General features: G+C 45.5%; 1 protein-coding gene across 1 annotated transcript in view; it reads right to left on the bottom strand.

Moving 5' to 3' along the window:
- NPHP4 (nephrocystin 4) overlaps positions 1–22,544 on the bottom strand; it is a 1,007,060-nt gene that overhangs the window by 273,722 nt on the left and 710,794 nt on the right. The window contains exon 20 of the mRNA XM_086921734.1: positions 1,399–1,607. Coding sequence (XP_086777860.1) covers positions 1,399–1,607 — 209 coding nt within the window. The remainder of the gene's footprint in view (positions 1–1,398; positions 1,608–22,544) is intronic.

Raw genomic sequence — 22,544 nt, 5'->3', positions numbered from 1 at the left:
ACATCTAACAATCTTGCCCAAATCTCATGTCTGTTTCTTATTTCATTGTGTGCCAATATTGTTTGTATCAATACCTAGGAAATATTTCATTGCCCTCTTTTTATTGTCTGTTGAATAACGAGTGGCCTTTACTTCACCTTAAGGATTTCATTACATTCTGTTACTTCACGGCCTTCATGTCTATCAATTAAACTTATGTTGTGCTCTTACCACCTTGTTTAATTCCTGCTCATTATCTATTGTTGAATTGTGTTTGAACTCTGTACATCTTCCTAACCAGTCTATTTGGCTTAATATGGTAATGCAGTTTACTGTAGTACAGTCTCTTTAGTTCTGAACAAGCCGGATATATATTTTATCGACAATAATAATGCAATTACTTCAAAAAGCATAAGAATAATTTCCTGCAAGTAGCTTCAACAAGTGAATCAATTTCAGACGATCTGGAGAATAGAAGTCAACATTACGCAAAGCAACCAAAACGTGGCTTTTAACCAGTAAATTGTTCTAGCCTCCCTCTCAGAGTTTAACATCCTGCAATTTAGTGTCCCTCAGCGCCGGGAAACCCTTTGTTGGGTAGCTGTCGCGCTTTAGAAAACTAATAAATAAATAAATAAATAAATAAATACCTCACACAGTAATCTATTTCAAGTATCACATATGGATGCCTGATAAAGTATCACACATATCAAATCAGATATTTGCTATACAACCCTACACACCGTATGTAAGTGTTCATCTATAACATTTAAGAAAATTTAGAATGGCATTCACAGATTTTCTAGAAGTACAATTTTTGAAGGTGGCTTTCAACCAAAATATTAGTACAAAAGTCCAACAGACCTGTGTCAATAATTCTTATTAGATTTATACACTGCGAGCCCTAGGCATGCTCTTTGACCCTACTCTATATAGAGGAATAATTAGTTGTGCAGCACAGTGCTAACAAGAACCATTTGTCATGATCATTTTAGCTAAAGATCCCCTGAAATCCTACTTGTTTAGAATAATTCTCATGCATTTGCTCTGAACGGATCACATATTTATCGCTGGAGCAGAATCCGTTAAATATAATTGCTTTAATCTAGAAGCCTAAAATGAGGATGATGCAGAAGTACACAATCAGTTTGAATTTCAGTTATGCAGTTTCACACCTCTTAGGTATCACAAACAGGAACTTCAGTGATGTTCCAAGAAAATTGTACGTGGAGCCACACCTTGTTGTTCTTTATACTTATACATTATTGCTCTGTGCACTAGAGACCTCAAAACCTGGAATCACGAGCCTTCTTCAACTCCTGTTCAAATCACAGTTTAACCCTTTATTAAAAAGACTTTGAGATAATTTTTTCATTGTTTCTAGCAAAGGTGTTAAAGTCAGAGCATGAGAAAACTTACCATTATGAGAGATTTTCTCAGGTTAACATTTTCTTGCGACTCCTGCTGTCTTATAGACATCATTCTCTCCAGTTTACGCCTGCGTACGGTATCTGCTTCTCGGTTTGAGAGTTGCAATGCTGCACTAACCTCCTTCGTTCTGCTGAAAAGCATTGCTCCTAGCTCACTGTCTAAATCTGCCAGCTTTTGTGCTTGAGAAAAACTCTTCCCTGAAAAATGATCACAAAAAGAAGGCATGAATGAGGCTGAAGACTAAATATTAATCAATGTTAACTTCATTTCCTGTCCTCAATGTTTTTGGATTAATATCTGTCCAAAGGTAGTTGGTAATAAATGATGATAGAAGTGATACAGTGATGTTCCAAGTGACCAATCAATTTCACCAAAAGCAGATTTGTATATACTTACTAGGCAATCAGACTGCAAGCCAAAGTAGCACAAGAAGTATGTTGTTTTGATATATACGATCACTTTTTCTTATGTGCATGCTGTTCAATAATACAATATATCCATGCAGAGACTTGGCAGTTGTGGTTTACAAGTATACAATTTTTCCCTATGATTCTAATCTATGACCAAAAAAATCTTCTGATCACAAAAACAGACATTTGGAAAGAGCATATCTTGTATCTTTTACTGAGTTAATGGCACAGGTACTGCTGGAGCGCACTAAAGGGAGAGGCTGGTTAGAATGGTCTGAGGGCAAGATCTAACTTAGCAGCTCAATGAAACAAGGCTCTGAAAATGTCATCTCTACTGTGCATTTCAGAGAAAAGTAAATGAGTAGAAGATGGAAAAAAATGAGTGAAAAGAGGTGAAAGAAAAGGTGGAAAAAGCAACAGAATTTGGTAGGGCAAACGGGTAGTGCAGATGCTGAAGGACACAGCGAAAGAATGCAATTGGAAAAAACAAAATAAGGAGAAAGAAAATGCAGAGAAAAAGCATAAGAGAGAAAAGTAAAGAAATGGAGGGGGTGATAAAATGAGGCTAATTTACAAATATATAATCCAGATCCTGGCCCCAGTTTTCCACATTCAGTCACATTATGTGATCCTGTTACCATGTGTCTACCTACAATTGGAATGACCTAGAGCCAACTCAGTTTGCAAAGCACTACTCAAATGGTTGCATCCCAAAGGGGCTAAGGGGTTGAGAAACAATAAAAAAGATGCAAGGATTAGAGTACAGATGGACTAGCAAAGAGGCGGATTTGAGTCTTTACAGGAGAGGAGAAAGGAAGGGACGAAAGGGAGTATGTAAGGAGTAGAGAGGGAACTGAGGAGTGGATGGGAATGCAGAAGGAGAAGGAATGTGGAAGGAGAGAAGTTATGTAAAAAAGTGAGTGAGGAGGTAGGATACAAGGAAAGGATGTTGATAGGACAGAGGTGCAGGGAGCGGGAAAAATGATGGAAATTGGATAAGCACTGACAATGTGGAGGAAAGACCATGAAAATTAGAGCAGGTCATGTAGAAGACAGGAAAAGCCACATGAAATACGGAGGTGAGAGTGGCAAAATACGATATGTGATTCAGTGACTATTTTCGACTGGTGAAGTAAAAGACCTGGGTTCTAATCTCAGCTTCCTCGCTTTATCAAGCTGCAAAATACTAATTTTTCTCTATAACCCTTGAATAAACTGGTTGGGTGTTCTGTCCTCTATCCATCAATCAAGTCTCCTTCAAGATCACATACAAAAATGACCCACACAATTTCACCTAACTGTAAATATTTAATGAGGCCTTAACATGCTTGAAACAATGTCAGGGAGGTTTGTTCCGGAGGGCTCATTCTTACTCCTAGAGACTAATAAGGTGAGAAAAGAAATAGGAGTGCTGCGCTGCTACCATGTTACCAAGTCACCACTCATATCTATAGTTAATTTGCATTTTACAATGTTTCTTCTTTCAGCCTTTCTCTTCCATATAAAATTGTTCATAATTCTTTTAGACCGGCTACCATTCATCATAATAGTCTCCACTCTATCTTTTTCTTCTAATTTTCCCCTTATTGCTCATCGGTTTCACCTCTGTGTACCAAGAATGGTCAAGGAACAAGTTTTCTTTTACCTTGGCTCCTAAGCTCAGTTTTCTGGACTCCAGCCTATCTTTCAGTCAGGTCTCCCTACTAAAATTGCTTTACTCCCTGTAACCAATTCTTTAACTGCCATTGATTACTCTATATTCTCTTCACTCTTCCTCTTTTTAGAACTTTCTGCTGCGTTTGCAACAGCTGATCAATCTACTTTTTGCCCCATTCTCTTTGGTGGGAATCTCTAACTATGCTCTTACATTCTTATATGTCCTAGTTTAAGAACTCTCTATACTGGACAGGTCAGTCCTCAAATTATTTTCCTTCTTGGTTTTCCATTATCTGCAGTTGTATCCTAAGGCCCTTCCCTTTCCTATCAATACCACCCTCTTACTTCTATCATTTACTCTTTTGGGGTTATTGTTCCTTATATACAGACAGCCCCAAATCTATGCCATCATCTTTCTCTTGATTCTAAACGTCACCTTATTGCGGTCTATCTGGCAGAAAGTGTTAATTTCCTCTAATCCAAAAACTCAAATCCTGTTCTTAGTGCATTATCAACTAATAGTTTTCTCCTGCAATCAAATAGTAGGGGGGAAGATCCTTTCACTTAACGGGGATAAGTGGCTAAGGTCTATAGCAAGAATAGCTCTCAAAAGAATTTAGTAAAGTTGTACTCTTCAGCCCCCAAGCCCCCGGGAGAATAAAAACGAACTTGATGCACAAGTTACTTTCCTTCGGTAACGATATATCTGAAATAGACAATTAGTCATGGATTCCTCACCTTAGAATAGATACCCATAGCAATACCAATCCCGGAGGTGGGTTTGCGAACCAAGTTCACACCAGAAAGTCCTGGAGAACAGAACGGCCAAAGAAGCCGTCTCCACGGACTTGGCTGTCCAGGCAGTATGTTTCGTAAACGTGTGCAAAGAAGCCCATGTAGCCGCCTGGTAGATGTCATGAAGGGGGACTCCACATCCCAAAGCAGTAGTGGCTGCCGTCGCCCTGGTGGACTGGGCGCGACACTCTACTGGAGGTTCCTTTTCCACTAAGGAGTAGCAGATTTTGATGTCAACCCATCGGGATATGGTCCGTTTTTATCACGGCCCGACCTTTCTTGGTGCCCACATAGCCATCAAAGAACTGGTCACCTACCCGGAATTGTTTTGTGTTATCCAGATAGAACGAAAGCGCGCATTTTGGATCCAGATGGTGGAGCCTCTCCTCCTCTTTAGAAGAATGCGGGGGAAGGAAGAAGGGGGGCAAGTGATGGTCTGTCCTATGTGGAAAGAGGTAACCACTTTGGGAAGGAAAGAAGACCTAGTGCGAAGGAAAACTTTGTCCAGATGAACAGCCAGGAAAGGAGGTTTAGAAGAAAGGGCTTGAAGCTCACTCACCCTGTGAGCAGAGGTGATGGCAACTAGAAAGGCAGTCTTAGGAGTCAGAAGTCAGAGAGGACAGTTATGTAGCGGCTCAAAGGGAGCACACATAAGATAGGTGAGAACCAGGTTCAAGTCCCACTAGGGCATTACGAAAGGGGTTGGAGGAAACAAGTGAGTAATGCCCTTAAAGAAGCGATTTACAATAGGGGACTTTAAAAGAAAAGGCTGGTCAGGCAGCCAAAGAAAGGCCGAAATGGCCGAAAGATAGCCTTTGAGAGTGCTCAGACAAGATCCCCGCTGGGCCATAGGAAGAATGACGAGGAGAACATCTGAAAGGGGAGCAGAAAGGGGATCCACAGCCTTTGCTGAACACCATGCCACAAACTTGTTCCATCTACAGACGTATACCTTTTGGTGGAGGGGAGCCTGGCTGCCAAGATAACATTACAGACTTCGGAAGGAAGGTCGAAAGCTGTCAACTGTCGCCGCTCAATATCTACGCAAGGAGGTGGAGACTGGATAGGTTTGGGTGGAGGACGGTTCCCTGCTGCTGCGACAGAAGATCCTCCTGAAGAGGCAGTCTGATCGGAGGATCGATGGCCATGTGTAACAGCTCGGGGTACCAGACTCGTTGTGCCCAATCCAGAGCCACAAGAATGACTTGGGCTCGGTCGCACTTGATCTTCTTCAGCACTCTGGGCAGAAGCGGTATAGACTGAAAGGCATATAGAAGACCGCAACTCCACTCGCGACGAAAAGAGTTGCCTAGCGAGTGCTGCCTTGTAGATTCCAACGCGCAGAATTGCTGACATTACGAGTTCACTTCGGTGGCAAATAGATCTAACCAAGGCTCTCCCCACTGCTAAAAGAGACCTTGCACCACAGCTGAGTGAAGACGCCATTCGTGATTCATCATGCACCTGCGGCTGAGTTCCTCCACTCTGGCGTTCAGAGAACCTGCTAGGTGTTGAAGCACCAGGGATATATGACAGAAGATCCTCCCGAAGAGGCACTCTGATCAGGGGATCGATGGCAATGTGTAATAGCTTGGGATACTAGACTCTTCGTGCCCAATCCGGAGCCACAAGAATGACTTGGGCCTAGTTGCGCTTGATCTTCTTAGCACTCTGGGCAGAAGTGGTATAGGGGGAAAGGCGTATAGAAGACAACAACTCCACTCCCGAAAAGCGTCGCCTAGCGAGTGCTGCCTTGGAAATTCCAACACACAGAATTGCTGACATTGGGCGCTCTCTTCGGTGGCGAATACATCTAGCCAAGGCTCAACCCACGGCCAAAAGAGACATTTTTATCACCTCCGAGTGAAGACGCCATTTGTGATCCATCATGCACCTGTGGCTGAGTTCTTCCGCCCTGGGGTTCAGAGAACCTGCCAGGTGTTGAACCACCAGAGAAATACCCTGCTCTTCCAGCCATGTCCAAAGGCAGAGAGCCTCTTGACATAGGGTCCATGACCCCACCCTGCCCTGTTTATTGCAGTACCACATGGCAGTGGTGTTGTCCGTGAACATTTGTACTACTCTTACCCGGACAGAGGGAAGGAATGCCTTTAGTGCAAGACGAATCGCCCGAAGCTCCAGAAGGTTGATGTGGAGCCCAGACTCCGCCGGAGACTAGAGGCCTCTGATCTGATCTCCACCTCTCCCATGTGGCCGCCCCACCCCAGCAGTGATGCATCTGTCACCACTGTGAACTCTGGTTGGGGCGGTGGAGAGGGATCTGCCGTTGACCCAATTCTGGTTCGTTCACCACCACTGCAATTGGCGTGCAGTGCCCTCTGAGATCTGGACACAATCGGAAAGATTCCCCCGATGCTGTGCCCACTGGAACTTCAGGTCCCACTGCAGAGCCTGCATATGCCGCCTGGAGCCTCAGGGTCATTCTGACTGAAACCCAGGATAGAGGCTGAAAGATCGGAATCATAGGCCGAATATCCTGGACTCACAGCTCGGGGGGATAAGCCAGAAACTGATCTGTGTGCAGAACCGCTCTGATGAAGAGGAGCTTCTGTGAGGGAATCAGGTGTGACTTCGGCACATTGATGGAGAACCCTATGAATGCAGGAGGTCCGCCGTAGTCTGGAGGTGGGAGACGAAAGCCTGGGCCGGGCCCGCCTTCAACAGTCAGTCGTCGAGATAGGGGGAAGACTTGAACCCCTGATCTGCGCAGATGAGCTGCGACCACCGCCATCACTTTCGTGAACACCCGAGGGGCGCGGGAAAGGCCAAAGGGGAGCATGGTAAACGGAATGTGCTCGAGGCCTACCCTGAACCATAGGTAATGCCAGTGGGCCGGCAGGGCAGGGATGTGAAAATAAGCATCCTGCAAGTCCAACGCTACCATCCAGTCTCCAGGGTCGAGAGCAGACAGGACCTGAGCCAGTGTCAACATCTTGAAGGAATAAAAACAACAACCTACTTCTGGGGCAGGAATGCGCTCGATGGCTCATTTGGCCAGCGAGACGTAACTTCCTGTTGGAGATGGGCCAGGTGATCCTCTGACATACAATGGAATTGAGGCGGCATGGATGGATGGGTAGTCTCAAAGGGGAGGGAGTAGCCCTTCTGACTATCTGCAAAACCCACCTGTCTGACGTGATGTTGAGCCAGTGGGGGAGGTGATGGCGAATCCTGCCGCCCACTGACGATTGATAGCCCTCATAGGTCAGACTAGGAGGGTTTGGAGGCTGCTGCAGAGGGGGCGCTGGTGGACTGGCCCCCGACCCACAGCTGTGGGATCCATGTCCCCAGCCGCGCAGAGGCTGGACAGCTTGCGCAGGCCTGTGGCTCTGGGCGGAACGTGGCCGCGCACCCCTTCCGTAGCCACGAAAGGGGCGAAAAGCACACTGAGCTGGGCAGGAGGTGGAAGCGAGGCCTAAGGATATGGCCGTAGCCCGAGAATCCTTTAAGCGCTTAGCGCGTTGTCTGCCTTGTCGCCAAACAGGCGACCGCCATCAAAGGGCATGTCCAAAAGTGTTGCATGGATATCCCCCAAAAAGCCAGTGGACCTCAACCAAGCATAGCGTCTCAGTGCTACTGACGTGGAAATCCTCCTGCAGAGTGAGTCGGCGGTGTTCAGCCCAAACTGGATGGCGAACTTCGCTGCGTCTCACCCCTTTCAGTATCACAGCAGAGAATGGCCCTGGCCTCCTCCAGGCACTGTGGCAGCACCTGCGTAACCGTGTCCCACACCGAGTGGGAATAACGGCCCAAGAGACATGCGATGGTCACTGACCGCAGTCCTAAGCTGGAGGAAGAAAACATCTTCCCAAGGTTTTTCAGCTTCTTGGATTCCCTATCAGGTGGAGCGTTTGGGAATGCACCCTTGGAAGTCAAGGCTTTGACCACCAAGCTCTCAGGGGCTTGGAGTTGGGAGAGGAAAATAGGGTCGCCCTGGGCATGGCGGTGGGTTTAGGCAATTATCCTATCCACAGGAGCCCCTGTGTTGGGCTTGGACCAGGTGCCCAAAAGGATGTCCGTGGGGGCCTCATTGAAAGGCAGCAGGGGCTTCGAAGAGGTCGCTGCCAGCTGAAGCACCTCAGTCAGGAGGTTAGTCTAGACTAGACTGCCACCGTAAGAAGCTTGAGGTTTAAGTACTCGGCCGCCCTACGCAACACCACTGCGTAAGATGCGCCCTCCTCCATAGCCAAGGTAGGGGAAGAAAGCATGCCAAGGTCTGGGGACGTTTCCAGACCACTGGCCACACCCAACTCCTCTCTCCAGTCTGGTTCTTCCAACTGGTCAGCTAGAGGGTCCACAGACCCCTCTCAGTCCTCCTCACCCTCCTCTGGTAGCAACTCAGGGCGATAGGGAACACCAGGGGAGAACAATGGTACAAAAGTACCGGAAGGCGCTGGTCCTGACGTCGGCCGACATAGGTCCGGCTCTGCGTCTACATCAAGGGGGAGGCTGGGGTGGAAGTCAGCTGGGGAAACAACTGGCGTCGGAGGCGGTGGAGGTGTTGTCACTGTATTCGGAGCTGGAGGAGGTGTCACAAGGTCAACCGGCGCCGATAAGAATCCAGGCCTGGATCCTTGGGTGCCCTGCGGCACCAAAGCCAGTGGCGTCGAAGGCCTAGAGCCCCCAATCAAGTCTGTGGGGCCCTAGGGTGCGCCAGCGGAGTCGGGCTGCCCGAACATGGAATGCAAGGCTTTGTTACAGCTTCGAAGTTGGGCAGGGGTCGCTCCGGCTCCAGGAAAGGCCGGAGTCGACCCAAAATACTCAGCGGGCGAAGCAAGAAAACTACCTTCCGCTTCCCGCGTCACGTTGGCTGATGGATGGGGAGAATGACGGTGCTTTATTGCCTTCTTTTTGAGCTTCGACTTACCCGAAAACGAAGACTTGGATGAAGAGTGGTGGTGACGACTCCGCGACCGGTCCCTCGACCTCCCTCTAGACCAGGACCTCGAATGCCAGGGAGCTGACTGTCGGGCCTCGAGAAGCTTTCGGGACAGCGACGACAACGACCAATGCCGCCTATTGAAGTGCAGGGGTACTGCTGAAGAAAAAATTCTCCGGATCCAGTTTGAAGCCTGGGGGTAATTCTAAGGTGAGGAATCCATGACTGTCTCTTTCAGATGGGATATTCACTGAAAGGGGGAATAAGCAACCTTCAGTGTGTACTAGAAACAGGCAATCCCATCTTGTCTTTATTTTTTCCTGTTTTTTTTATGTCAAGCATCTCCTTAAATTACACTTCTCTTCAGATACTCTATCAAGTTGGCTAGCCCAGAGAGGCCAGTGTGTTTAGGGGTTAAGTCTTGACGAAAGCCTTCTAGACACCCAAGGAATAGGCTGAACCATACTGACCATTTGTTATGGTTGAACAGATTTCCATGTTGCTCTAGAGTTACCTACGTGTGACAAGAATAGACATTTTTTTTCTGATCAACTATGAATTAGTTTTACTATTTTTCATCCTGTGCTATGTGTTCATGAGGGCTATAATTTTCAACTGCTTAACCACAAGAACTCCCTTATTACAAGATGAACCCACCCTACCTATTACTTGTTACACATGAATGAGGAGTGGACCCCATGATGAATCATGCAACCCCAGGGTGGGTGAGGGCTTACAGTCCTATAAACTGATGAAGCAAAGGTATCTTACCTCCTCTGTCACACAAGCGATATGGCTGTACCTACAATATTGTTTGATATGTATTTATGATGTCAGAGGATGAACTCTAGATCCCTAAGTTTTCGCTCTTTTTTGTAGCCTACACTTTCTTCCTGGCCCTCTACCATTTTTTCTCTTAGTCTTTCTTGTGTAGTCCAGAATTTGGGCATCTCTAAATCATCACTCTTTCCCAAACCATATCTTGTTTATTCATTCCTCATATTTCTAGCTACTAAGGAAAGTTTGGTGAATTGTGGTTTGTATGTCTTATTCAGAAGTGGAGGAGCCACTGAATGTCCGGTATTGTAGCCTAAGCTGCCTCCACTGTCCGATACTCCTCTGTGGTGGCCTATCTGCTAAAGGGCATCGCCTTAAAGGCTTTGGGAGCAACACCCCCTACAGGGCAGGTTTTTCCAATGCATTTATTTGTTTTTGAACTGCCATTTAAACTATGGCAGACACGCAATGAAAACTGGGAAGAAAAGAATTCCTGTGCACCAAGGACACTTGTTTTTCACGTTTCAGAAACAAACTTCAATTTAAGAGATTATATACTGTGAAGAATTGGGTTGTTGGTTGAGGAGAGAGTGAGCTATTCTCAAGCAACAGCCACAATTCTTGTAAGGGTGTACCACAAAAAGTCAATAAATTAACCGGTGCTTAACCCTCTGGAAGCTTGGCACAAATATAGTCAGGCTTAACATACAGGCAATATATAAAGTATTTATGCAGCACTCAAACAGTAATAAAGTAAAAATACAACACAAGAAAAATCCCACAACAAATTATCTGATACCAAAACAATAAAAATTCTATCAGGAGAACAGAGATTTGAATTGTAATAGATGTAAGTACGTACAGTACCTAAAAGCACAAAGGGCCAAGCGCGCTCCTCTGGCCGTGAAAGACCAGGGGAAAGTCACAAGTTCAGGCGGACTGCTATAGAGTGCAGGATAGAGGCAGGGACCAGGTTAGTCCTGCTGAAAAAGTTACCTTCTGAGTCCGGGAGTGAAGAGTCCAGTTTGTAGTGGAGAAGCCCGCATGGGGAGGGTCATGGATGGTCGTCAATGTAGCATCATGAGCAGGGCGGTCCTCGTGGGCTGTCGCCTCTGTAGCGTGAAGTACAGATCTCGCATTGTCAGTCATGCTGGCGGTTGCTGTAGAGCAGAGAGTTGTGCACATCGGAGCTTCGAGTTGGCAGTCATCACAGGTAGCAAGATCTTGGCACAAACGGGCCCGTTCACGGTCACCAAGAGCCGAAAACTTCAGGATTTCTCCTCCTTCTTCTCCTGAGGAATGCACTCTGATACCAACCAAAAGCCCAGAACATGGGGAGGTGCCTCTTGGAGTTTAAGGATTTTTTCTAGCAGGGGCTAGCAGGACTCGGGCAGTTCCACTTGCAGGTCCAGGCATGTGTAGTTGCAGCAGGTCAGCTGGGCAGTTGCAAAGAGGCCTCTTGAGCTTGTTTTGTCCCAGTGAAGAGGAGGTCAGTCAGTTAACCCTTGGAGTCCCTTCAGGTAGCTTGAGATAAAGGGAGCAGCTCCAGTCTTCTTTCTCAGACCGTACGATAGGTTTCAGGAAGCAGGGCAGACCTCTCGCAGCAGGGCAGTCCTTCTGGAGCATCCATAGGTCCAGGAGCATACTGAAGAGTTGATCTGAGGGTCCAATAATTATACCTGGTGCCTGAGTGGGTGAAACCTCAAGACTTCTCCCCACATCTGGAATTTCCTTCCTCATTGATCCACAGTCTCTGGAGTCACAAAAGAATAGTGTGAAGTTATTTCTGATTGTGCTGAGGCAGCTCCTTTGAAGTGCAAGTGACAGCTCAACCCCTCCCATCAGGTCAAGATGGCCAATGCTGCCACCACACACTCTCCTTTGTGATACTGTATGGGAGGAATACACAAAGGCAAACTAGCATCTACACCTAGTCATGTGACTCAGGATACAGGCTGTAGGCACCAAATGATTAGGACAATAAAATGCCTTTTTTTCTAAAAGTTGAAAAGCAACAGCAGGGGGTTGGGCCCTTACCTGCAACCATCATGGACCTCTATATACAATCAAAAACAAAAACAGTTGGTGGTTGTGTTTTTTTCTGTTTATTTACTTTTCACACAAGATCATTCTATTTAAAAAACATGACGTGTAAATCAATTATAACATTTTATCATACTAATATAACATTGCACAATATTTAAGAACAGAGAGTGATAACAAAAAGAATTGTGTCATCTTGTTTATTAATGTGTGATTTATTTTGGGATATGGAAAAAGTTTGTATAGGTTTGCAATTCTTTTTGTTATCACTCTGTTTTTTTAAAAATATATTTCTTTTTATTAAAACAAGGCATCAAGAAAGACATCGTTACATTTTGCAGAAGAGAGTCGGTAACAACTTCAACATATGGTATAGAAATATTAGTCTAGGGGGGCATAGAGCACAAATATCAGGCAAGTTAACATGTAAGGGTCATGGGGAAAGAGGAGTATCAAAAACAATTGTTGCAGGTGGTACACATATTCCCCCTATATTGGTTCCAGGGTACCCTAATATTATTCCACTTCTTAGGGCGACCCCGTGCCAGATAAACAGTTTTTTCACGGAACATACACCAATCCATACTTTCTATCCATCCTTCCAGCGTAGGCAGCCTAGCCGCTCCCCACTGCTGTGCTATGTTCCGCTTGGCAATCATGGCCCCCAGAGAGACCCATCGAGTTTGTGCAGTGTTCAGGTCTGTCTGCTCCCAAATATTCAATATAGATTTCCTAGTTTCCGGTAAAACAGCCACATCCGTCACTTCCTGCATGACATTATGAACACTGTTCCAGTAGTCTACCATATATCGGCATTCCCACAGGAAATGAAAAAACGTCCCCAACTGGCCGCAACCACGCTTACAAAAACCATCTTCTGTTAAACCCATCTTAACCAGTCGCGGACCAGTGACATAGACCCTGTGCAGTATCTTCAATTGAACAAGCCTCAATCTTGCCGGGAACGCAACTTCCTTAGGGGAAGAATTTGCTGATTGCCAATCCTCGTCATTAACTCAGATACCCTCCTGCGTCCACTTATCCCTTAAGTCTACTAAGAGATCTGCTCTATGATTTATCAACTTTTTATAAATAAGAGAAATGGTGCTATCTGGTAGATGCCCATCCAGTATCCGATCCTCTAATGGGGACGCTTCCGGTATCTCTTCCCCATCAGGGAACACCAACTTCAATGCATGTCGCACCTGCATATAGCGAAAGTACTCCGTCCCACTCAGTTCATATTCAGTTTGTAGTTCAGTAAATGATTTAACTCTTCTCTTCACCCAAACATTCCCCACAGTGGTAATCCCTATCAAATCCCATCGATCAAAACCCATCGAATTCCACAACCTGCCCAACTTATCCGATCCAAATAACGGGGTAGCCAGTGAACAAAGAGCGTTGTGCCATATGCGCACCGCAACTCTAGTGGGTCCAGTCAAACCTTTCTCTACAGTTTTGGTGTACAGCGCCCTACTGTAATCACCGCCAGGGATCAGCCATTTATCCATGGCATAGCCAGGATCCATATTGGATCCATAGGTACCATGATTTATAGCTCCCAACTGTGAAGCCCAATAGTATCTCTTAATATCTGGGAGGGCAATACCTCCGTCGTACCATGGGAGCGTCAACTTGGCCAACGCTATACGCGGTCTGCCTTCCCAAACTAGGCTGCGCTGCAGTCCCTCTACTTCTCGAAAATAGCTCGACGGTACCACATCCAAGGTATTCTGGAGGGCATAAAGAATCTGGGTAGGGACATCATTTTAAAAAGGGCCGCCCGACCCAATAGGGACAATGGAAGTTTCTTCCAGCCAGCTACATCACTTCTCAGCCGAGTCAATGGAGGAAGGAGATTCATGTCATACTGGAGTGTGGGATCCATTGAGACATAGATCCCGAGATATTTGAACCTGTTCTGAGCGATCTGAATAGGACAATTACGAGGGAGGACAGGGGCATCACCGCATAACACATAAAGATAGGATTTTGCCCAATTTATCACCAATCCTGAATTCCTACCATACGGGGCCAAGACATCACAAACAACATTAAGGGATTTCCTGGGAGAGGTCAAATGAAGCAACATATCATCAGCGTATAGTGAAATACGATCTTCGAACTGCGAGGACCAACAAATACCCTTTATCGAGGGCTCCCAACGAATCCAAGCCGCTAGGGGCTCAAGAGGCAACAAAAACAAAAGAGGGGAAAGCGGGCACCCCTGTCTAGTGCCCCGCCCAAGACAAAATGGCGCCGAGACACAATTGTTCACAACAACCTGCGCAAGAGGCTCAGTGTATAACAAGCTTACTCAGTTAATAAACTCGGGACCGAAACCGAATTTAGCCAATACAGCCCAGAGATATGGCCATTCCACCGTATCAAAGGCCATCGTCGAGTCCAACGACGCTAATATGGCTGGTTCTCGCAATGTATGCGCCCTGGCCAGAACTCCATGCAATCGCCTTAGATTCAATGCCGTATTCCTATGTGGGATAAAACCAGATTGATCAGGATGTACTAAACTACTTATGACCTTGACCAACCTATTACACAACACTTTAGCCAATATCTTTGGTTCCAAGTTCAGCAATGAGATCGGTCTATAAGAAGCGCACTTGGATCGCGGCTTCCCCTACTTGGGTATCACTACTATCGAGGCCACTCTCTGGTCTTGGGGCAACACTCCACATTCTCGAGCTTCTAAAAACATGTCCTTCAAATAGGGGGAAATCTTATCTGTTCTAAGTTTATACAACTCTATCGGGAGACCATTGGGACCCATTTCTTTCTCAGAGTTCAAAGAGGGTACTGCCAAGGCTATCTCATCAGCGGTAAGTTTACCATTCATGAGGTCGCGATCCTCCCCTGACAAACACGGAAGTTGAATGTCCCTCAATAGTAGGTGCGAATCCTCTTCCGGTCTATCTGAGACAGAAGTGTAAACTGTACGAAAATGATCCGCAAAACCCTTTATTATCCCTTGTGGGTCAGTAACACAAGTCCCTTCCTCCGTCTCAATCTCAGGAACCACTCGATCCGCTCTGTCCTTCCTATCCTTCCTATCCAACCAAGCAATCAGTTTACCGGCCTTGTCTCCAACATCATAAAGACGCCCTTGCTGTTCTCGGCTTAAAGCTTTAGCACTGTCTGTGACCAGCGTCCTGTACTCAAGCTGCTTAAGTTTCAAAACATGTAACCTAGACCGGGTTACTTCCTGGAATATATATCCTTTTCGATGTTCGCTATCTCTGATTCAGCCCTGATCACCTCTTTCTCTTTCTCTCCATTGATTCCCGCGATCAGGGATAAAGGTTGACCCCTAATCACTGTCTTAAAGGCTTCCCACAGCGAAATCGACGAGGAGACCGATCCCTCATTCTCCTGAAAATAGTGCTCTAACGTTTGTAGCAATTCCTTGCGAATTTTAGGATTACGCAAATGCCACGGGTTAATGGGGGCGATCCTACCACCGGAACCCAGGGTCATATCGAACTTGAACCAGAGCGGCGAGTGATCGGAGATGCCTCTAGCTAGATGTTTCACTTCAGTAATATACGACATCTGGGCCGCCGCACCAGGGCATAGTCAATTCGAGAGAGGCTACCATGGGCACCAGAGAGGAAGGTATATTGTTGCTGAGTAGGATGGAACAATCTCCAGCTATCCACCAGACCCAGAGTCTCTAAAAATTCAGGAAGCCATTTCTGTGTCCGTCCCACATCCCGGGGCGGAAACCTGTCCATGGCGCCGGAAACCACAGCATTGAAATCCCCACCCAGAATCAACAAGCCAATAGGGAGGTCTAGAACAATCTTACCCACGTCAACATAGGTAGTAGCTTGCAGGCCCGGGGGGACATAAATAGAAACCAAGGAGAGAATGTATCCCTCCCAACGTCCCGACACTGTTATATATCGACCCCTCTCATCCGCAATTACGGAGTCAACTACAAATGGGAGAGAGTTTCTAAGAAGTATACCGACTCTCCGGGTCCCCGAAGTAAATCCGGCATGCACAACCATCCGGTAGCCTTTCCTGTGCATCGCCTTACATGCATTACCCACCAAATGCGTTTCCTGGAGTAGGACAACATCAGGAGAATGTCTTTTAAGGAATTGCAAGACCACACTGCGCTTGATTTTATCCCCCAAACCATTCACATTCCAACTCAAAACTCGCAACCCTCTACCCCCCATCACAGAAGGTCCAACCCCCCTCCAATCCTTGCAACATCAATAAACAATCTCGGAATACGATGCCTTGGGAAAACACAAAGAACATGAGAACAAAACAAGAAATGAACACCCCACCCCCCTCCCACCAATTCTCCCGTTGCACTACCCCCCTCCCTGTACCCCTGCTTACGAGTCTCTAGTCTCCCGAACTTGCAGTGTGCCTGTCGCCCCCACATCTAAACTAAAGTACCAAAAAAGATAGATCTGAGGAGGGAAGAGACCCACGGATAGCCAGTTGACCCCCCATATTTACTGTGTCAAAAACCTTTTTATCGGAAAGAATACAGAAGTAGTCTGTCCCCAATTGCTCCCCGGTTCTCACAACAAGAGTACTTATTCTTGCTTGTGCGAGCCCCCTCCTTCGTCTCCACTCTGTCTCTGGGGTTCATACTGAGCAGTTAAGGTGTCCAACCAGTCTGCTGCAACCTCCGGTTTATCAAAGAAAAAAGTCTTATCATTATGTTCAATTCTCAGCTTGGCCGGGTATAACATGGCGTACTTGAGTCCCTGGTCACGAAGCCTCCGCTTAACTCCCATAAAGCTCATTCTCTGCTTCTGGACCGCTTGTGTGAAGTCCGTAAAAAAACTGATGGATACGTTTTCATATTTCAAGGGGCCCCCAGATCTGGAGGCCTGGAGGATCGCATCTCTGTCCCTAAAATTAAATATTTTCACAATCAAAGGTCGAGGAGGGGGAACGACAACCGGTCTACCTCCGGGAACTCTGTGCGCTCTCTCGATGGTAAAGAAATCGCTTAGGCCTTTGGGCTTCAGATGATTAAGTACCAGCTCTTCGACGAAGAGATCCGCCGCTTGCCCCTCCGCTTTTTCCGGTACTCCAATAAGACGTATGTTGTTCCTCCGGGCCCGTCCTTCAAAATCTTCCAGTCTACGGATAGCCAAATCATTCGAGGCCTGCAAATTCCGAACCTCCGATTGCAGTTTGGTTACATCGTCAGTAAGACTAGCAGTCTTGATGTCAAGCAATTTAACTTTCTCGCTTGTCTTCGTGAGGTCTGTCCGAATCAAATTCACCTCAATTGATACAGCATCCACTTTATGAGCCAGGGTTTCCATCTGTTGTCCGAGAGAGGACTTGATACCATCAATGGAAATCATCACATCTTTGAGCGTCGGCTCCGCTTCCAGCACAGAAGGTTCCTTCGCTCCCTCCTGCGACTTTCCGACTCCACCAGGCGACCCTTTAGGCTGTGCATATCGGTCCATCTTATTAGTTTGGGTATACCTTCCACCTCTGGTGGACTTCAGTTGTCGCTTATCTCCCTCTGGCTTAGCCGCCATTGTGGGACAACGTTCGCCGCTCGATTCAGGGCAGAAGCGATAGATAGACTCTGTATTTAGACCAATATCCTACTGACGACTCATTAGGAATGCCCGGCAGCCATCTGCTTGTCCGTGCTGCTGGCAAAGATCCTAGGCCTTGGCACAGTAACGGGTGCGACACGCAGCAAAAAACCCTCAATCCCGATTCCACAATTCTAACTCCGTTAAAGCGCCCTCACAATAGGATACCCTGTCGTCTGTCCGGGCATCAACTATTCCGGAGTGGGCCTCAACGAGGTTTCAGGGAGTTCCAAGCGGGAGCGAAAGTGAAACAAAATTCGGGGTCGCGAGGCCGAGCCAGTAGTTTCCGGTCTTCAGAGCCGATATTGTCGCATTACAACTCGGGCACAGCGCCAACTCAAACACCGGGATTCCAAGAGATATAGGCCCAAATTGTCCGGAGCTCTAACTCTGGTCCCCGGGGCGCGTTTGGGACACAGTTTTCAGCAATCGACACTCCTTCGGTTCCGTTGCAATAAGCACTCCACAGTAGACAGGATAAACGACAGGATATATTCGGGGGGATACGAGGGTCTCAGGAGCCCTAAGCTCATGCGGCCATCTTGGATGCGCGCGAAGCTCCTCTCTCTGTTTTGGTTTTTGATTCTTTCTAAAAGTGGCATTTTAAGATTTGTGACTTTTTTTTTTTTCAAGTCAATAAACTTTATTCGGTTGTTCTTGTTGACAACCATAAAAGCATTTACATTACAATTAAAAACACAATTATACGTTAAAAGGGAGATTCAATTATTATAAAGTCATAAAAGAGACAGATCTACATTGTACAAACAAAACGTCTAAGAAATCCTTAAAAAGAGAAGATAACAATTCATGTATAAGTATTTTTTATCCTTCCATACTGTTTCTGAATTTTACTGCCAATTTTAAAAAAATACATATATACAAAGTGTATTCACAACTTAGCAGCTGGAGAAAGTGCAGTGCAGGACGGAATTGTCGAAAATTTAGTTTTTTCAAACAGGGCTTTAAATATATCTTCCTTGGTATAACATAAAATGGACAAAAAAACTGAAAGTGTGCCAGGTCTTGCGGAGACTTATCGTCGCAGCCGCAAGCCGGCAACACTTGCCCACGATGAGATCCCCTGGGAACAGCCAACAAAAAATGAAACAGGTTGAACCTGAACCTTGTTAGTAGAAAACGGTCATAACTAGACATTTGCCATGATAGGTAGGGTTTCATGAGCAAAGTGCTTTTAATTAATACATGGTTACAAACACTTTTTCTTTTTTTAGTTCACATGATTCCCTATCCTGGTGTCTAGAATCAATAAAAGCTTTCTTGACCGCTATAACATCCTTTTTAGTAATAGAATCAGGAAATAAAAAGAGTTCAGGACGACCTAAGTCAGTAAAGCACTTATGTAAGTACTTTAACCAGGGAACCTTCATCCTGTTATCCCATGTAAGTGTTTCTCTTAGGATAAGCTGGGTGAGTGGTATATTGTCATTTAACCAACAGTTCATCCAGCATAACAAGGGATTGACTGCAATTTTATCACTTACGAAGGGAACCCCCAATTCCTCATGCACAGAAAAATTTGCCGTGCCCCTGGGAACCCTTAGTAATTGTTTTAGAAAGTTATTTTCGACTATCTGTAGGGCTTCCAGAGGAGCATAACCCCATATTTCACTGCCGTAACATGCTGTGGTAACACTTTTGGCCTGGTAAAGTTGGAGTAATGCAGCAACTGGGCTATTACCCACTTTCCTGGAAAAGTCCAGTATCGCCGCATTTACCCTGATGACCTCTCCCTTCTTTTTTTGAATCACGGGTCCCCAATTCAATTGACTATCAAAGAGGACCCCAAGGTAGGAGAATGTATGTGTTACAGGGATTTGTACTCCATTTACATTTAGGCGATTTAGTTTTTTGTTTCCTTGGCCGACCTTCATTATGTAAGATTTCGAATTATTAATACTTAACTCTCTTGACTTCATGAAAGAGTAGAAGGAGTCTAATAAAATTTGAAGTCCATTGGCAGTCCTAGATAAAAGGACTGCGTCGTCCGCATATAGCAGAACTGGCAGACCCTTTCGGCCAATGTACGGGTAGTCAGTATTGGTGCTTAAAAGGTGCTCTTCCAGCTCGTTTATGTAGAGGTTAAAAAGGAACGGGGCCAGAATGCATCCTTGTCGGACACCCCGATACACTCCAAAGTCTTTAGTCACATTTAGATCTTGGGTGTATCTGACATTCGCTTTGGTGTCCGAGTGCATATCTTCTAGCAAATTTACTAAGTTTTGATCCACGCCCATTTTTGCCATGGCGCCCCAGAGCTTCCCCCGACTCACGCAATCGAAAGCCGAGGAAAGATCCATGAACGCCATGTGGATCGTTCCTCTTCGGGCCTTGGTGTACTTCCCGATAATGAGGTATAAATTTAAGCATTGGGAAATCGTGGAATGTCCAGGCCTAAATCCATACTGGATTGGAGATATTATATCATTTTCCTCTGACCATCTGACCAATCTATTCAAAATTACTCCTCCCACAACTTTAACCACGGAGTTTATTAATTATATTGGTCTATAGCAAGCTGGGCTGCTACGGTCTCCTTTCTTAAAAATAGGCACAATAGTAGATACCCCCCATGATTTTGGGCATCCACATGACACGGCCGCGTTAAGTACTGCTGTAAGGACCGGTGCCCATAGTGCTATACAAGATTTGAAGAGGTCAGGAGGAAGACCGTCGGGTCCTGGGGCCTTGTTGTTTGATAATCCTTCAATTCCCTTTATTACCTCATCAGTTGAGAAGGATAGAAAGTTTTCTCTACTTTCATTTGAACTGCGTTCTACCTGCAACCCATTGCTTTTAAAAATAGAGCTGAAGTGGTTAATCCATTCTTCCTCTGGGATATTAGTGCCCACATTTGAAATACTAGGATGATCAAATATAGGCTTATTAATAATCTCCCAGAACTTCGAGCTATTTTTTAATGTCTCAGGATCTAACAGTGACTCCCATACGCCTTTTTTAACTGCTCGTTTGCGAATAGCAAGTGACTTCTTGTACTCAGCCCGCAAATCCCTGATGATCAACGGGTCTCTGGGTTTTATTTTTAAGGCTTTCTTAAGCTCACGACAGGCCTTCGAACAATTGCTATCAAACCATTTTGGGTTACTGGTTGAGTTAACTTTTCCCTTAGTAGGTAGCGTTAAAAGTGACTCCACCTTCTTGGCAATCTCCTTAAATGATGTCAAAATTTGTAATGGTGCTGATGCAGGAGATGTACATACTGTCAGATCGTGATTGCACACATTGTTGATAGAGGAATAAAATGGTTTACAATCCACCATTGACCATTTTAAGCGTCGCTTGCCATTGATACATTTTGTGAAACCACTGTCCTCTCGAGAATTACGCTTTTCAAGTATATTCACGCCCATTGTAATGCATAGAGGGTTATGGTCGCTATAGATGCTCAAAAGGATCGAGAAATCCTCAACAATATTAACAAAGTCTGCCGAAAGTAAAATATGGTCTATGTAAGTCCCTGTTGCATGTCCTTTAAAGGTAGGAGTTGAAAATACAGTTTGCTCCGATACTATTGACATTGCTGTAAAAAAATGATTTTCATTCATTAAGTCATTTAAACCTGTACCCCTCCGCGAGTGATCAAAATGAATTCCTTCCATGCTATTACATCCCATTTGGCCAACAGTTCTCAAACTAGGGTTCCCACATAGATGTGTATTAAAATCACCCACTATTATCTTGAGGCGAGGCAGAGAACCATCATTAGCCCTTAGGAATTCACGCAGTGACTCGATATTACAATCTCCGGACTGATTCACTGCGTTATAAAAGTTGATCAATACAAAATTTGTTTTTCCCTCTTAAATTCTAAGACCTGGATATTACTATTGCCAGAGTGGTGTTCGATTTTATGGCATATAAGTGTCAAATTAACAAAAATTGCCAAACCCCCTTTTGCTCTTCCGCTGGCAGATGGAACTGCTGAAATTATAAAACTCTGGTAGCCTTCAATATGAACATTTTTCCCCACTACCCAAGTTTCTTGGAGACATATTACGGGGTAATCTTTAACAAAAGACAACCAATCTTTATCTTTCAATTTATCATGGAGACCAGCTATATTCCACGATAATAGCCCCTCCTTATGTTTTTGTGGTTCGCATTGTGTTATGTCCACTTTTTCACATACATCTAGGCTAGTGGGTATTAAACCTGTGCTACAACATACCCGATCTGTCCCAGAATTGGCAATAGTATGAACTGGGGGGAGAACTGAGTTTATGTCGTTATGTGAGCCGGATATATCAAATAATTGATTCGCAACACCCAATGCCACGACATTACTACCTTGCAGATCTAAGACTTGGGTGACATTTCCAAAGCCTATATCTTCTAGCAGGCGATCATTGAAGGCAGGGTTAGAGAGTGTGTCAGGCAGTCATTCCTCCCCCTCCAGCCCACCCTCTTCTAAAAAGATGTCATACCTGTTGGAGATGGGAATATTGAAACGATTATTGAAGTGGCTAGGGAATTGTTGATCTAGGTGGTGTGGCCGTATTGGGCGTTCCCATCTATCCTGACTATAGCCCCAGTTATTAGTTGGTGCACCAAAACCCCAGCCATTAGTTGTTTCTGACCATATTGGCCTAGTATGGGTATGAGTAGGCTTAGGATATGTCATACTCCGTTGTTTTTTGCCGAAAAATTCTAGGGTGAGAGGAATGATGGTGCCTCTCCTGCGCTGCGGCGGCAAGATATTTGGCAGGATGTTTGGCAAGACAGCAGAGTTTACAAAATTTATAATAATACAGTCACCTTTAAATTTTTGGGGGTTTTGGCCTATCCACGGAACCCTTCTGGCTGACTTGATGTCTCCAGCTAGCTGTTGTTTCCCCCATGGGGCCAACTGCATATTGCCAGATAACCAATGCAGGGCCTTACTTGTTAACGCCGTGGGGG

This window comes from Lissotriton vulgaris, chromosome 5 (assembly GCF_964263255.1).
Source record: "Lissotriton vulgaris chromosome 5, aLisVul1.2, whole genome shotgun sequence".
Lineage (NCBI taxonomy): Eukaryota > Metazoa > Chordata > Amphibia > Caudata > Salamandridae > Lissotriton > Lissotriton vulgaris.
The sequence above is the reverse complement of the archived record's forward strand: the minus strand, read 5'-3'. Positions and strand labels throughout refer to the sequence as shown.